Source organism: Gadus macrocephalus, chromosome 10, assembly GCF_031168955.1.
Source record: "Gadus macrocephalus chromosome 10, ASM3116895v1".
NCBI lineage: Eukaryota > Metazoa > Chordata > Actinopteri > Gadiformes > Gadidae > Gadus > Gadus macrocephalus.
This window is the reverse complement of record NC_082391.1, coordinates 21,560,486-21,577,976: the sequence shown is the minus strand read 5'-3', so window position 1 is coordinate 21,577,976 and position 17,491 is coordinate 21,560,486. Positions and strand designations below refer to the sequence as shown.

The 17,491-nt window shown below is 42.6% G+C and overlaps 3 protein-coding genes across 3 annotated transcripts in view; 2 read left to right on the top strand and 1 right to left on the bottom strand.

The window, feature by feature from the left end:
- Nucleotides 1-1,310: 1,310 nt before the first annotated feature.
- On the top strand, nucleotides 1,311-5,472 carry atox1 (antioxidant 1 copper chaperone). Its single transcript, XM_060063224.1, has 4 exons — nucleotides 1,311-1,545; nucleotides 2,113-2,191; nucleotides 4,112-4,256; nucleotides 4,525-5,472. Exons 1-3 carry the CDS (start codon nucleotides 1,540-1,542, stop codon nucleotides 4,234-4,236), a joined length of 210 nt encoding a protein of 69 aa, XP_059919207.1. The 5' UTR covers nucleotides 1,311-1,539; the 3' UTR covers nucleotides 4,237-4,256; nucleotides 4,525-5,472.
- A 29-nt stretch (nucleotides 5,473-5,501) lies between these two features.
- Nucleotides 5,502-10,230, bottom strand: LOC132466161 (uncharacterized). Its single transcript, XM_060063223.1, has 4 exons — nucleotides 8,702-10,230; nucleotides 8,275-8,460; nucleotides 7,098-7,214; nucleotides 5,502-6,307 (listed from the first exon to the last, which is right to left on the bottom strand). Exons 1-4 carry the CDS (start codon nucleotides 8,808-8,810, stop codon nucleotides 6,081-6,083), a joined length of 639 nt encoding a protein of 212 aa, XP_059919206.1. The 5' UTR covers nucleotides 8,811-10,230; the 3' UTR covers nucleotides 5,502-6,080.
- A 6,462-nt stretch (nucleotides 10,231-16,692) lies between these two features.
- sparc (secreted protein, acidic, cysteine-rich (osteonectin)) overlaps nucleotides 16,693-17,491 on the top strand; it is a 10,623-nt gene continuing 9,824 nt past the window's right edge. The window contains exon 1 of the mRNA XM_060063219.1: nucleotides 16,693-16,834. The gene's annotated coding sequence lies outside the window, so the exon portion shown is untranslated. The remainder of the gene's footprint in view (nucleotides 16,835-17,491) is intronic.

Below are 17,491 nucleotides of genomic sequence, written 5' to 3'. Positions count from 1 at the left end.
CAGGGCCTTGGAGATGGGTCATGTGACTCCTAGGGGAGAGGCGGGGCGATACTGGTCAGGTGACTAACTGTTCCGTTGCCATGGACATTTAAATAGAGTGGCGAAGTCACGCCCCTTCCGGTAGGGCTCATGGGACCTATGAGATCGAAAAAAATGAATGGGTGTCAATGGAGAGAAAATAATTATTTTCTGGTCCCAGTCTTTATATGCCCTGGATTACACATATGTTGTTTGTGGATTTAAATGATAATTTTTCATGCAAAGAAAACTAAAAATGTTCGTGAAGAAGTTTGATAATTTTAGGTTTTATGTGAGGCCGCTTTGTGAACTACAGCTCTTCGCTGCTCTCGACGCATATGATATACGTCACCACACCCGCCCTTGGAACTCGGCACAGAGATGGCGATCTCTCTGCCCCACTTCACCGCTTTTTCCAAGGGGAGGATAAAAGCATCGAAAGAGGTGAAAACCATTATAAGTCGGGGCACGTGCAGAGTTTCAGTTATGCCGATGGGAAGATTGTCGGTCTTCTCCACGCCAGTCGCAGGGAGCGTGACGTCACATACGAGCCGTGTAGTCTTTCTCGTTGTGTTTTCTCTACAGCCTTTATCTGAACAATTGCACAATAAACGGTCGAACTCTTTGCATGAAAAATTATCCTTTAAATCCACAAACAACATATGTGTAATCCAGGGCATATAAAGACCGGGACCAGAAAATAATTATTTTCTCTCCATTGACACCCATTCATATTTTTCGATCTCATAGGTCCCATGAGCCCTACCGGAAGGGGCGTGACTTCGCCACTCTATAGATCAATAGCGACAGCAGACACCGGCAGTGTTTATGGTTTAAATTCTCTGGGATACCAAAGTCTGGTATATGACGATTTATCCACAATAATAAATTAATTTGAGCTTAAACGTAACTGAACCAGAGTCCATGACAGTATCCGTGTTAATTATTCATGCTTCATTGTCACTTCATACACTTTATGTTCCCACAGCATATGTATATGTTTGTATAATAGCAACAGTTGTCTAATTAAAATGCATTGGGTTTTTATTTTGAAGAAATTTACACTTTACACTTCCTGCAGTGCGTAATATTACGTCAAAGACCGCCCAGATGCAGAACATATACATTCATATTTGTATGAATTTTACTCGCAATGCCTCTTGGTTTGTTTGTTTTTTCATTTATTTTTAATATGCACGGTTATAAAAAATACTTTATGAGAATGTATATAATTGTGCCATAAGCGGTACATAGTTGCCAGATAGTGGGCCTCAGTGAGTGTACTCTCCCCCTGATTGAACGCCTACCTGCCAGATAGTGATCCTCGGGGAGGTTTGTTCAAGAGAAATCCGTCCGGTTGGTATTGTGTTATAGAACCTCGTCATTATCGTTTACGCTTCGTCTCGTCAGTCCACTTCCACTCGACAGTGACTCCTCGATCCCTACTAATTCCCAAGTCAACTTAAAGTACATTTACTTCGATCATCGTCTGCCGGTGCATTGCTCAGCACTACTTGAAACATGACGGTAAGCTACTTCTACGCACTGCCATCTTCCAGTGTTTCGATATGAGTCAGCCAGGTCAGGCTTTAGCCTATGAGCACATAGCTGTATTTATTGAAAATCTAGCAACTCACTTTTAAAATGCATTTCTGATTTGTGTGTTAAGATATGGGGACAGAAAATATCTCATGAAAGCCCATTCTCCTAGTCAACCCAGAACCCAACGGTGTGGAAAAAGTAGGCCTTTCTGGGTTTAAGTAAGGAATGGTGCAGTTTAGAGAATAAGGAGGATTGATGTGGTTATGATCAGTGACAGGGTATTTATGTTTTTGGTGCAACGCATCACGAGTTTTCTCAACAAAATTCTAATTTAATTTCATATTTTTGTTATGAATCTTTTACTCTGAATTTTCTCTTTTGAATCGTAATTCCTGGGCCGAGCATTTGTAACTGAAGTACTCGATGCATTCATGTGTTTCTTTATGATTGTTTTTGGAGACCAGATGAAGACCTTTTTATTTATATTGATCAGACTCGTGTACAATGAAGTCGTAGTAAGTTAGTAACCTAACAGAAGACTTTGCTTTCCAGAAACACGAGTTTGAGGTGGCCATGACGTGTGAGGGGTGCTCCGGAGCCGTCACTCGCATCCTCAACAAACTGGGAGACGGTCAGTTCTACTGCATTCAACATACACAACTGCACCCCGTACAGTTTAAATGTATGTATCATATTTATATGTTGAATACCTCCTGGAGATTTATATTTAGCTCTTTTCATACCTCTGTAGCCTATTTAAATTATTCCTTGGTTCTTAGGCCTACATCCCTCCAATCATATATTTCTCTTTCTACAGATTTATAGCACTTTATCATTAACACATTCTTTTTTTACTTCATTCTTTATATTTGTCTGACACTTTTACTTGGAAAAAAAATCACATTTTTTTCGTAAAATATTTACTGTCAATGTATATTTTTCCATAGCCATAGAGCTATATTAAATTAATTTCTACCAGCCCTGCTTTCAAACATGTCTCGTGACTTCTGTGCGTCTTACTCGTGCCAAATTATCAAAGTTATTCAACCTTTGTTGACAACAATCTGAAAGCAAGCCAGCTAGTTGAGTAACACACTCAAACCTCTGACCTTATTCAGAAGACCTACAATAAACTCCATGTACATGCTTCTAACCTTTATACATTATGTAAACTTGTAATTTTTATGTCTTGGAGAGGTTTGAATATTTTTTTGAAAGGTGTCGGACTCTAGGGATTTCTCAATAAAAAACAATTACAAAAGACGTAGTTTGATGTCGTTCAGTAACCTGGGAACATAGGAGTTGTCTTGGTCACAAAATCCATCCGACGTGAAATCATGGAGGAGTTAATGTATTCAAGTTTTATTGACATTACTTCTATTCAAGTTATGTAATTTCATTCTAATGAATTAACAACGGTAACAAGTAGTTTCCACGAGTATGCGATTCTCCTTGTGATGGTAGCTGAGGGGGAGTTTAAAGTTGTTTTTTAAGTTAGAAGTGAGGATATTCAACAGATCGTCACGCTCTGAATTACAGTGATGTGACTTAAGACCTAAAGGAACGGGTCTTTAGACGTATGGAAACTAAAGACGTTATCAGCGGTGAGAGTTTATCATTGGCCAGGAGTCCGGGATTCCAAGCCGCCGGGCCGAAGCCCTTCCCTCAATAATCTTCGCTTGGTCAATAGTTCTACACGATAGGCAAAATACAAAGTACCCTTCTCTTAAAGGGGACATATTATACCACCAGGTGTGAGTGTGATTAGCCTTACATATTAATCATAACTATAATGTACAATTATGAACCTATGATATTAATCTTGTTTATATAAGTACTAGTCAATTTAAAAGGAACTGTTAACATTCTCCTTGGACCTAAAGATACCTCCCTTCCTTTATGCGACTGAGAGGGGAAAGATAGTTGGGTTACTTGGCATTAGCATTCCAACCGTAGCCACGGAGACTGATACTCGGGCCATTTCAATCGACTGACTTCTTTGTTGTGTAGATTCCTTTCGTTGTTTTGCAACCTCGCCCTGATACTGGCAGTCATACCCACTTCTCCCATAGTTTATTTCAGTTTAACTTGGCCTCTGACTTGATATGAAGTGAGAGATGCTCTAAAATTCAATCAAATATTTTGCTTCCCGACATGTCTTATACGTTTTTTTTTAGTTTTTCCTCATCACACACATAGACTGTACAGAAAACTGGCTTAAGATATGTGTACACGAATGGAAACTATCGCAGAATTCTTTCACACAAAAATCAGTACAGTATGGTATTTTTCTTTTCCTCACCCATCTCAAGAAACATCTACGTGTGGGGAAACCCTGCAATAAGCTTGGTGGCACAATATGTAGTTAAATGTGTCTAGGCTTTTTATTTTGTTTTATACTCCATTAAATTCAGAGTCAATTGATATTCAAACGAACACCACCTCCTCCATCACTAGTTGACACAGTACACCTGTTTAGGTGATTACACATGTGGCTTTTACAGCAGGTGTGTAATAATGTGTTTTGTTTCTACCTTCTGTGTCGCTCCAGAGGTGAAGTTTGAGATCGATCTTCCAAAGAGATTGGTCTGGATTGAGTCTGAGAAGGATCTGGACTTCCTGACCGACACGCTGAAGAAATGTGGAAAGGAGGTCAAATATAACGGCACTAAATGAATTGCTGACTTCTGCAACAGGTGGGGAAAGCTTATTCAAATGAAAGCCTTCAAACTAAAGTCAATTTGCTTTCTTAACATTGGGAATTGACACTCGGCTGAACACATGGGAATGAATGTGGCAATTAAGCGACCAGTACCAGGAAAAAACAAGTTGGACTGCTTGGCTAAGATTTGTCAGATTTTTGGTGTCATTTTGTTTAATTACCGTTAGGTATTTTGAAAATGTTATCATGTATTTAATTTCAACCATTCTGACTGTGTGTCTGTGTGTGTGTGTGTGTTCCAGAGGATAACTGCTGAAGTGATGGTGGTTCAGTCTTCTTGTCACATGACCCAGGAGGCATTCATCAATAGTCCTAATATTCAAGTAGGATCTTAACCAAACTAATCCCACCGATTTGAATTGGCACTTGTAGCGGTTTTATTGTACAAAAACCAGCCTTATCTCTTTCAACAAAGCACGAGAAGACGCTAATATTAAAAATATATCTTACTCTTGATCACTGCGGCTATACATGGTTAACAGAGATATAGTTTCATGATCATAAATAATCTCTGGTAGAAAATGTGGTAGAGTTAAAACGTTTCAAATAATATGTCTTGTTAAACATTTGTAAAAAAAACTCTCCAAACATTCTACGAAACGGCTCAACTTTAGTTTCATCATTATTAAATTGATTAAATCCCCTCTCCCAACATGCCTCAAACCTCATGCCTCCGATTTGTCCCAATCACGTGATTTATCAAATATCTCTTTTACAACGGCTCCTTCTGCCATGTCTAGTTGTTTACATGTTAACACTTTAAAGTAATTATTAAGGATCAATTGAAATCCGGGGGACTTCACCGAGCAATCAATGTGAATTCAAATGAAGGAATCGATGGGCTTTGGGTGCAAGTTGGTTCCAAATGATGTTCTAGAAATTGGCCCTGCTATGCCCTGTTTAAAGGTCTTGGGGCCGGGGGCCTCTATGACCTGCTCTGTCTGAACAATAGCAGCTGTACTTAAACTACGCACAACAGAAAAGCAAGATTATAACCAACTGATAACTTGTTCTTTCAGTACAACCTGAAGCTATTCATGTAATAAGCTTTTGTTGTCTTTTGGTAATCAGTTGGTAAACAATCATCACTCACAATATTGATATTGTGTTTTATGTATGTTTTATGTGTCTGTTGCTAGGAATGTGGATTATACACAGGGAAAATAAAAACATTGAAGCTGTTTAAACAATGTTTTCAGTTTTATTCTAGACAGCTGCCATACTAATGCATTTAAGGAAACTAGATTATTACAGTTGATAAACAACATTTTTCTATAACGACAATTCAAGCTTGCAAGTTGGATTCAACACAATAGTTTTGTTTTGTCTTGCTTAGGCTATACGGTTAGTCATAACTTTCTAGAATTGAGCGTCTTAATAATGTATTAATTATTTGATATTTTGTTGATCTGGGGATAAATCGATAAAGTCAGTTAAATTGTATTTATAGAAACAGCTGTACAACTGTTATCAACAGAAAACATTGGAAAAAGGAATGGAACTTTTTTTTTAACAATATAAATTCCTATTTCAGCTGTCTTTTTACTTCTGAAAATAGTACTTTGTAGCAGTTTTTAAATCTGCATTTTTTTGGATTTACATCACCAAGTCTTAGTGGTGTGACGTGATGTTCTGACAGTTGATGAGATCAGCTCACTAGCCAGTGCCACTATCCAATAACTTTTAATCCCAACCGTCCATCAAATGTGACTTGCAAATATGTAACACAACTTCCTTACAATATGCCCTATTTGCATATTGATTTTCAGTTGTTTTCAGTCGTCTCTTGGGTCAACGGTCAGGGCGCTATGACAGGCAGGTCCACCCCCGCCCACGCGTGCACTGGTTCAACCTGGATGGAGGCTCCATGGAAAAGGCCCAGGGCCACAGACAGTACCACCGTGTACAGGAGGTTCCCGCAGCAGATGTAGAAGGTCCAACCCAGGTACTGGGTAGCCAGCATTTCTGGAAGCTGCTCCTCCAAGGACACCAAGAACACGGTCAGAGCAGCAGCACACAGTGTGGCTGGAGGGAGAGGGGGATGAAATATAAGATGAACAGAGGGTTGGATTGTAGATGGATGTATAGATGGATTCCTCGTTGGATGGATGGGTAGATTTTTTTTTATAGTGAATTATGCCTATTAAGTGGTGCACTATGTAGTCTCTCTGATGTCTGCTATGAGTATAGGTTGACTAGCTACCGTGTGTCTGCTACCTGAGGAGAGGTTGAGTAGCTCCCTGATATCTCCTAGCTAAGGAGAGGTTGAGTAGCTCCCTGATATCTCCTAGCTAAGGAGAGGTTGAGTAGCTCCCTGATATCTCCTAGCTAAGGAGAGGTTGAGTAGCTCCCTGATATCTCCTAGCTGAGAAGAGGTTGAGTAGCTCCCTGATATCTCCTAGCTAAGGAGAGGTTGAGTAGCTCCCTGATATCTCCTAGCTAAGGAGAGGTTGAGTAGCTCCCTGATATCTCCTAGCTAAGGAGAGGTTGAGTAGCTCCCTGATATCTCCTAGCTAAGGAGAGGTTGAGTAGATCCCTGACATCTCCTAGCTAAGGAGAGGTTGAGTAGATCCCTGACATCTCCTAGCTGGGAAGAGGTTGAGTAGCTCCCTGATATCTCCTAGCTAAGGAGAGGTTGAGTAGCTCCTTGACATCTCCTAGCTGGGAAGAGGTTGAGTAGCTCCCTGATATCTTCTAGCTGGGGAGAGGTTGAGTAGCAGCGAGGGACTAGGTCCAACCTGAGTGAATGTTGAGCAGCCTTCTGATTTCTCCTACCTGAGGAGATGTTGAGTAGCAGAGGGGTGGTAGGGCCTACCTGAGGAGATGTTGAACAGCAGAACAACTGCAGGACCTCTGAGCCTGAAGGAGAGGAGGGCAGCGAGGGACAGGACACAAGAGCCCGCCAGGAACATCCAGCTCAGGCTGTAGGCCCCTGAGGACCACAGAGACCCAGCCGTCACCAGTCTGACTTGTTGAGGTCTCTGGTTATTTGCTCTTAGTCAAAGGGTTCTATCTTCATCAGACGTGCAGTATAACATGGTCATCTTTTACATGGAAACTCTTATTATATGGTGAGGATCATCTATGCACTACAAATGCATGGTTGGAGTGATTATGAAACCCTTTTCTATCTATTGTTTTAGTTTTATTGTTATCGTGCACCCAAAGTTTCCACCGTGGATCAATATAGTAGTATATCTAAAATACAAAAAAGCTATCTGCTGCTGGAGGGAACCCTCTCAAAGGTGCCTGGTGAAGGTTTCCTCAAGGTTTCTCCTGCCTGGTTTGATTTTCAGGGAGTGTGGTCGTATCTGTGAAACCAGATTTAAGACATTCTAGGGTTGAAGCTACAGAGGCTATGCTAAACAATTAACAAGACCAAACAGCCAAACTTTAATAACAGGGATCACACAACCCTTCGATCACACAATAAAGGTCACATTTTCATGTCAATACCTGCTTCTAAATGTCCTTAATTTTACTTTCAGCAACCTCTGAGCTTTGAACTCAACTGAGGTGGTGCAGCTAATGAACTAAGCGATATTATTCTGGATCTATTTCCAGGATGGATAATAGCCAGATGGAGTCGAAACTAGTCCACCATTTTGAAGGTTAGTTATTCGTCATCTGAAAACCCCTCCTCCCCATGAGTGAGCATCAGGATACAGGTCTGCTAAAATCTCCTTTCCCAGGAAAGAAATGAGAGGCCTTCACTAGGCCTAAGGCAAAGTCAAAGGCACCTACACATATTGACCCTCTAGCGCTACCTGCGTGTGTCGCCATTGTTTTCCAGACGGGGTGGAGCATTGAAGCTCAACCTGGGCTACCCTCAAACAATATTAACGATGATGCTTTCGCTAACGCCTATTTTCTGACTTTCCTGTAATTCTACTGCTGTGACATTGCCATTTTGGGATGAATGTGTATTTTCCAATCTCTCTACTAGCTAGATGAGATGTTCTTAGCCGAGTTATAAGAGAGCTGGGTCTTACCCACCCAGGGTGGCAGGGTGTTGCAGGCGGTGAGCCCGTCGTGAAGGTCGCACACGGAGAACAGGCCCTGGCTGGCTCCCAGCTGTTCCACCACCAGCCACTTGGAGGAGCACAGACTTACGGTGGAAAGGACGAACTCCACCGACAGCAGAGCGGACAGCAGCAGCCCCACTGCACGAATCCTCCCTTCCACACACACACACACACACACACACACACACACACACACACACACACACACACACACACACACACACACACACACACACACACACACACACACACACACACACACACACACACACACACACACACACACACACACACACACACACCACTAAGCATCAACTGACAAAACTTGTTAGAGAGCAACACACTGACCAACACACTTTCTCTCACTCACTCACTCACTCAATCACTCACTCACTCTGTGTTACTGTCTCTCCCTCCAGCGTGTTGGTTTGGTGTCCTTGCTGGGTGTAGATCCTCCTGGATACGGGTTGATCCAGTCCTACTCTACCACCGAGTGCTGTCATCCCTGAGGGTGGCTGGTTCTATCCCGAGTGTGAAAAAATAAGTGAGCAAAAAAAGAAGTGAATAATGCCTTGCTCTCCTCTCTCTGATTCTCACATCAATGGGCCTCAGAGGAAGGCACTGATAAATAAAGACACTATCAAGGTCCCCAGTAGAATACTTTGTTGTACTGGGCAGCTTGCATTGTCCACCAGTAGAAGGCTCTGGTTGTATTGTGCAGCTTCGAGGGTCCGCAGTAGGAGACCGTGGTTGTGCTTGGCAGGTCCCACTCAAGTGTCCGACAAAAATCCCAGGTACTGGCGGGTAATCCCAGTGTTTATCAGCAGAAAGCTATGGTTGTATGGCCAGTAGAACATGATAGCTGGCCAGCTCCCGATGAGAATGGATTTGGTTACGAAGCAGGGCAGTGCTTATGTCCTTAACAACACCTCCACCTTTATGGTACCTGATGGGAAAGTGTGAAGCTGTTGCTTTTGTTCTCCTCAAGGCCGTCAGGGGTTTGCTTTCATAGGATGGATCCTGTTGTTTGTGGTGGTTGTGAATTTCCAGGGAACCCTATTGAAACCAGCTGCTGTAGACACAGAATGCAATGTTTAACCATCTGAATATTATCTAAGATGATAAGATGGTTCACTGGATTTCTTTTGTTGGGGGGAAAAAAACCCTGATTGAAATATTTCACAAAGCAGGCCTGTACTGTTTATCTTTGTTAGCTTCCGAGTACACCATCTTCGACTGCTGGACACTGGCAGCTGCCCAGTACAACTAGTGTATTATACTGGTGGAATCACTCACGATTTACAATTCATATAATGTATACAAACAACCAACCAAACGCAGAACCAACAGTAGTGTATAATTGGTGCAAAGGGCTTTTTGATAGTACAACAGAGAGAACAGAATCAGCGGACCCCACCCAGGGCGGGACAGATAGACAGGGGGCATCGGTAGGTTCAAAGAGCGGAGAGGGAGGAGAGGGAAGAGCTACAGATGGTTGATGGTAAACAAACGTTAAGGCTTGAGGAGCAAGAAATTACAGCACACTGCATTTCCTCTCCTTCAGCACGCCTCAGCTCGGGACAGTTTATACAGACTTCCTTCCTGTCTCAGTAGCCCTGACCTGATAGCTACTGACGATGAAGGCAGCAATGATTATGTTCAGTTAGGGCTGTAGAAGCTAGATAACTGAGTTTCCTAATCCTTCTCATAGCACACACATCTAGATCATAGCTTTAATTAAAAATGAAAAATAATATCTAAAGATATATTGATGAATAAAATAATTGAATACGCACGATAAACAATATAATTAATACTGTGGCATAACCAACTGCTCCATAGGGACAAATTAAAGGTCTTGAATCTGAATCTCGAATACAAACAGAATAAATCCATAATACAGACAGAATAAAACCACAAAAAAAACACAATAAAACCACACTACAAATACAACATAAACACAATAAAACCACAATACATGGAAAATAAAAACACAGTACCACCACAATTAAAACAGAAAACAAAGACACAATATAAACATAATAAAACCACAGTACAACCACAATTAAAACACAAATCAAAGACACAATATAAACGTAATAAAAACACAATTCAAACAGGCAGACAAGGTCCCCAAGTTGGGGGTCTCTGCCTGGAAAGTGTTGTGGCAGCTGGCCCGGGTCGCTCCCACTGCTCTGCCTCTCCAACACTGCTTATCTCGCCTCAACTCTTCTCTTCTCCTCGTTTACTACTCTACTCTGCTCTTCCTCTGCTGCCTTCTTTCTGATATCCTCTAACTCTGTCCTTCTTGTTCTACTCCTATTTCCTCACCCCTTCTCGCTCCACTCCCCTTCTCTCTCCTTCTTGCCCTACTCCTCTTCTCTTTCATTCTCTACTCCTCTCCTCTCTGTTCCTCTTTCATTCTTGCCCTACTCCTCCTCTCTCTCCTTCTTGGTCCACCCCCCTTCTCTCTCCTCCTAGTTCTACTCCTCTTCTCTCTCCACTCCTTTCTCCTCATCGCTCTACTCCTCTTAGCTCTACTCCTCTTCTTGCTCCTCTATTCTTCCTCTCTCCTTCTCTCTATACTCTTCCTCGCTCCTTCTCGCTCTGCTTCGCTTCTCTCTCCAATTCTCTCCACTCCAGAGAGAGAGATTGGATCAGATTGATTTGTAGGTAGAGAATGGAGACTCTGAGTTTGTTCGGGCTTCCTCTCCTGCTGTGGGGGCTACCGCCATCATCATTACCGTCATCATCCTCCAGGATCATATCAAACCCATGATGCACACAAGCACACACACACAATCAGCCATCAGCTTTTTTTTTTCCTTTTTCAGATTTGGATAAGGATGTTAAAACAGGACCAGCGGCAGATGCTGCGTGTGATCTGTACTGCATGTACTATGCATACTACCATAGCAACAGACAGCTGTTTTATGTGTTGATGTTGTGTTGGCATTCTCCAGCGGGTCCCTGGTAGCCAAGAGAGTGATGTATCCACCTGATTGGCTGAGGACACAGTGATGGATGATTCTGATTGGTCGACAGCCTAAGGTCATGTTTAGCCTCTGGCTTAGAGGCGGGGTCATTTTGTTGCGAGCTTTGATTTATAATGCAGGGTCAGCATCTTCCAGCTTGTTGTTGCGTTGTGGGAATTACTCTCAACATTCTTCTAACGATTGCATTTTCATTACCGCTCCCAATTCATCAAAATCGTAAATGTCGTGACATTTACCAGACCGTTGATATTTAGAAGCATATTAAAAAGTTTGCGAAGGGTTTTGATTTTGACCTGCTGGTTCACTGAGAATTCTATCTATTGGCTCTTTGCTCAGCGTCAGGAATTCAAAGGAGGAGACGGATTTGTGAGAGTTTGCTGAGCAGGCAGACAGGCATGTACGTACCTGCACGCCACATGGGCATCTACCTGTGCTGAAACTACCTGCACTGTAGTCGACTTACCTTATGTTACTCGCTGCACTTTGTAAAATGACCTTCTGAACAATCGCAAGAAACTATCACAAGCACATTAAACCCCTAGCATCAAAAGGTATTGTTGATTTTATACAATTATTGGACAAATCAGAAACCTCCTTCTGAGAATATGTTGTTATTTTTTATTATCTCGTTTTTTTTTGCAGGGTAATGATGCCCGCTCCAGGTGTGACTCTTTCCACCTTAAATCCATTCATCCTTTCATTCAGTTAACATTTGTTGAATTCATCCGTTCCTCAGTGGAACCACTCTGTGCTGTGTGCGTCAGTTAGTATGAGAGAGTTGTGGTTGGTGTGTTATCGAGAGAGGTGGAATGTTCTCCTCATTAGTTCAGTCTCAGGGATGTCTTTCTTGTTGCCATGGTGATGGGTTGACCCCTGCCCTCCAGGTGACGACCTCTGGTATGATTACATTCCATCACCATGTTTGTTCATCTTTATCCTTCCTATTCGTCCCAATAGACAGTGGCACCACCAGTGAATACATCTCTCTCTCTCTCTCTCTCTCTCTGAAGATACTACGTACATCTTAATTGTACACATTGTTTCCTTTAATTCAATTCAATTGGCTCCATGTTTACTGTGTTGACATGCGTTTACTTATTACCCTTTGGTTTCCCCTCCTTCATCTCGTTCACTTTATACTGTCTACTCCCAACTCTTCAGTCCTGGCCGGTTCTGTCCCCTGAGTGGCCCCTGCGCTTCAGAATAAAATGCGTATTTCCTGTGCCAACACTTCTCTGAGACACTGACGCTAAAGTTTGATGTTAAAATGACTTGGAATAGTTTTACTGTGTCGCAATTAAAGCCAGCAAGACTGGATGTCTGCTCACTGGGCTGTCCAATTATGTTTTTTGTGTGTGTCTGTGTGTGTGTGTTTGTGTGTGCATGTATTATATAAAGTGTGTTGATTCTCAGGGCCAGAAGCAGGGAAGTGTGTGTCTTTATAAAGTGTCATTTTGTGTCAGTGAAAAGTGTGTGTAATTTTTTGTCAGTATGAAGTGTGTTTATTTGTTTCATGAGAAGTTTGTGGAGGATAAAACAGAGAGACACATGCAGTGTTTCTGCTCAGTGGGTGAGCGGTGATCGTGAGGAGCGGTGGGTACAGTATGTTCCCGAAACGACAACAGACCACTCCCCACATCTGGAGACAGATCCGTGCCAAAACAGCTGGAGGAAAAACAGACCCTTATTTTTGGTAGGGATTTAAGAGGTCTACACATGATGACGGCCAAAAAAGTGTTGGATGCTAGGTTGGGTTGAATATAACCAACAAAAGAGAATTAAACAAAGCTGTAATCTGAGTGGATCTGCTTCTCGAGGTCTGCGTCAAGCAAACCAATGTAGAGAATCAGGAATGATCCGCCCAAGGTAGCGTCCTCCCAAACGTTCATCTCCATAGGAAGATATTGGCAACGCTGGTTACGTCAAGCTGGAAGTTCATCGTGTGTTCACAGCTTCAGAGTTTTCTGCTGGTCCGTGAGCCAGGATAGAAGGTCAAATAACTCAGCACTGAGTCGGTCTGTTTAGCAGGACCTGGCTCGTAAACCGAAGCGCTAACAAAGAAAAACAGACCTAAAAGTATTCACGGAAAGGTACATTGAGGTATTTATGGCGATGTAGCTCTCACTTTGTGTACTTTTGAAGTAAGCAGTTGAAACCACTATAGAGAATCTCAGACAGTGTGCCTTTTAGTATGAGGTAATTTAACGGTCAACTACTGTAGATTTGGTGATCTTTAATTAATTGATAAAATGTCTAAAATACAACGTGACGTTATGCAGTCACAACTGCCCTGTCTTACGAAACAACCAATTATATTATCTATTATTTATTTGCCAATCTTTAAGTGGCTCTGTGGCATGTCTACAAATACCATGTGACGTCTATGATGTCACATGACAACTGCCACCGCTGACTTCAACAATAACCCACATAAATAGCCCACATGAACTAATTACATGTTTCTGTGAGCCGTGCACTGTGAGCCGTTGGTAGTGAGTGGTCTACTTCAGTCATTGTTGGCATTCATCAGACGCTTTAATCCAAACTGACTGAGGCTGAGAACAATCCAAATATGGTTGCGACAAAAACAAAAAGGCCAAGAGCGCGATCAAGTTTAAAAACCAAAACAAGTGGAAGGGGTGGAAGGGGCTAGAACACACAAATTAGAATTCATGATTTTTTTGAATGAAATGGAGATTTTCTTTACTTGAACATAGAGGTAGTGGAAAATGGTAGTGCGTAATAGTTAATTTAGAGATAGAACATTTCGATTTTCAGTAGCTTGTAATAGTGACATCTTTGTAACTATTGCCAGAACCAGACCAGCTTTGATGGGCTGTTCTGGCCCGTTAGCCTGCTGTCTACTGTCTGGACTCTAAGGGTAATTACAGACTCACAGCCGCTGTGGGTGGCCATTTTGGATCTAGACACGGTTTTGCGTTAACAGCTTCAGTTAATGTTCCTACAGAACAAACAAACGGAGACGCTGTTGTTGCACACTTCATGGCAGTTGTCCACCACAGCTAGAGGCTCTGAGGAAACTTTAAAACAGAGTCCTTTAAGATGTTTTTAAAAGGAAGTAGTAGGCGTGCACTTTAGTTTTGTCATTTACACCTGCGGCTTATTCTGAAAGATCAAAAAGCCCCATAACAGAACCCGTCAATTATGTCGGTTCCAGTGGCGGTGATTGGGGGGGCTTTTATTATGACGGAGAGCAAAATATCCATCATACCCAGTCTTTCTCAGTGGTGTACTAGAGCAGTAATCATCTCTACAGCCCACCGGACTCTTTCAAGGAATGAAAGGAACAGGTTTCTGGCATTTCATCCTCTAACATCCACTGCAGGCGACGGAGCAGCAAGGGCTGTGATTGGTCCGCTCACTAAAACCGATGCCGAACCAAAACTGGTTCACGACTGCGTCAAAGCGTCTGCGTGGTCCTTGCGTTGGATGACGTGGGACCATAATCAGCCCTTCAAGGCGCATTCACACATCTGTCCGTCGACGGATCTCATCAGGTTTTTTTTAATCCACCTGGTTTCAGAAAAGTGGCTCTGTGTGGACAGGGCCTTACTCTGCACGGTCTCCGCCTAGGGACTTCCTGTCTGAAGTTTCAGATGGAAAGGTGTTAATAAGTCCAGGGTGAAGTGACGTAAGAGCAGAACAAACTGTTTGATCTGGACGGCGCTGCTAGTCAAACAGGGAAACTCTTAAAGAGGGCCCTTTTTAGAACCTCCCAAAACATTTCATTTTACGAAGATGTGTTTGGTAAGCAAGCTAATGCTGGGTGCACACAGTGCCTGAACAGTCAACAACTCTCTCTCTCTCTCTGCCTCTCTTGCTCTTTCAGTTCAAGAATCTCCAAGCTTTATATCTAATAATGAGGGACCATCCCATCCAGTCAAATCACATCTGTATTATCTAGTAATAATAGGAACTATTGCCTCAGGATTTGAAAAAAGAATGCCAGTTCAGCAGCAAGCAAAGTTTAGATTTAGTGATAAAGCTTTAAACAGTTCAAGATTAAATTAATGAAAGGGTAAAGTAATCTTGCCATAGCAGTTGTCTTCTTTATGGGGGGCGTGATGACAAAGAGTTAGTCTACAGACAAACCGAGTGACACAGAGAGACAGACAAAAGAGTTTAACTGGAACTCTTATCATCTCTAATTGTTGTTATATGCTCTACAGCCAGATGCTGCTCTGTGAAGCCTTGCCCCCCCCTCCCCACACTCACACACACACACACACACACACACACACTATGATACACCTATCCAAACACATTCAATAATGTCCTGCCACGTTGACATACACACAGACACACACACACACACACTCACATGCATGCTAATATATGTACAGACAGTCAGACAGACAGACAGACAGAAAAAGAGTCAGTGTGGTTACACCTCTTCCTCTTCCATCCCCTCTCTGACATCATGGGGTTGAATGCTGCTGTCCACAAAAAAACCCCGAAAGAAAACGCCACGTAGCATTCACAGCTTCTCTCTCTCCCCCCCTCTTAAGGTCTCCCTCCTCCCTCTCTCCTCTCCCCCAGCTGTTTGTCGTCTCTGCTCACCACAACTGTGGGAACAGACCGGCGCAGTGGAGCCCAGAGGGACCCAGAGCTGGAGAGCACGGCTGTGGGAGTCAGGGCTCCGGGTTCGATTGCTCTGGCCGGGCGCTGCAGCAGGTGTGTTAGTCACGGTGTCGAGACTCTTCCCGCTTCCCCCCTCTTCCTCCTCCCCATCCTCCTCCTCACTGCGCCCGGTTCCTCTGGTACAGAAGGGTTCTCTGGGGAATAGATGTTAACACATTTAGGAACACCCACACAATTAAAACATCATTTGTACTACTACTACTACTGTTTAATAATTCAACATATGCTTACACAAACAACATTATTTATTATAGTATGATATAATAGCCTAACCCTATTTGTGTGCTATGCCATGCTTTAGAACTTCCTTTGAAGAGAACTCAGCAGCATTGTTATTCTCACTGCAGTTGAAGACTTAATGAAGTATTTGTGCGTATCCTGTAGAGGTGTGTCGACTCACAGAGGCTGAAGAGGCTTTGAACCCATTTGCAGGAATATCTAGGGTTCAAGAGCAATGTACGCAATTAAAGTTCAGTTAATAACAGCTACAAAACTTTAAAGGGTAGAATAAATGATCAAAGTTAGTATAAAGTTCAGATAAGACAATCAGAAATATAAATATGAGGTATCAAGGTTTCTTTAACGTTAAGCGTACATCAACAGACTTTTAACATAAATCCCATCGAGCCTGTGCAGGATTATAACCCGGGAGGAGAACCATGGGGTATCCAGTCACGGTGGGAGCATAGGGTTAACGCCGATCGCCCTCCTCGCAACCGGAGAGAAGGGAAGGAGGGGGCGCAGGGGGGGTGGGCCTGGGGTGGGCCGTCCCACTGAGGATGTCTCGTGTGTAAACTTGTCTCTCAGTTAGAACTCCCCTGGCCTGACAACGTCTCACTTCTCTCTTGATTGCTGGTGTGAAGCTGAAGGTAAGAGAGACCCTTCCTCGGAGAGCGCCCACCTCAGGGCGGGACCCTGCTTCATGTTTGTGTGCGCTCTGTCGGTTAGTGTGGTGTTGGATTTAGAGGATTACAGAAACCCTTGCAAATCATAAGAGTGATTGTCCAGTCTGTCAGGGTTTGGATGGGAGAACAGGGGGCTGAAGTTCATATTTATGGCAAAAAGTTTTGCAAACTTGAAAGCCAAAAATCTCTCAAACGTTTTGCTACTTCAAAATATTAATTCCTATACACTGAGCAAATGCAGAAGCACATTTGTAATGTTTAAATTAGAGTGTTTTGTAGTTTGTTTGTGGTTGTACTTTACCATGTAAAGGAAAGATTTGTGGGTGTTCAGATAAAGAAACTGGTGTTAGAAAAGAAACTATTTTGAGGTTATTCAACCATTTATGTTTGATTTTACAATCACAACACATGTTGAACTAGAACAGGATCCTTTGGTTTATGTGAATGCCCTGCAGGCCTGTTCTCGACCTGTCTTTTAGCTTTATTTCTGTGCGATGACAGGTGAGTTAAACATTGTATATACCGATACATATTTAACTGTCAACAATGTATACATTGCACACACACCCACACACCAAGTTGGCTTTGGACTGTTCAAGAGGAAGCTCTGGTGTTCTGATC

Coding starts and splice junctions, on each gene's coding strand:
- LOC132466161 (XM_060063223.1), bottom strand. CDS start 8,810: ATGACAGCACTCGGTGGTAGAGTAGGACTGGATCAACCCGTATCCAGG. Junction 8,461..8,701: donor GGGAGAGACAGTAACACAGA/GTGAGTGAGTGA, acceptor TGTGTGTGGAAG/GGAGGATTCGTGCAGTGGGG. Junction 6,308..7,097: donor GCTGTTCAACATCTCCTCAG/GTAGGCCCTACC, acceptor CTCTCCCTCCAG/CCACACTGTGTGCTGCTGCT.
- atox1 (XM_060063224.1), top strand. Junction 2,192..4,111: donor CCTCAACAAACTGGGAGACG/GTCAGTTCTACT, acceptor GTGTCGCTCCAG/AGGTGAAGTTTGAGATCGAT.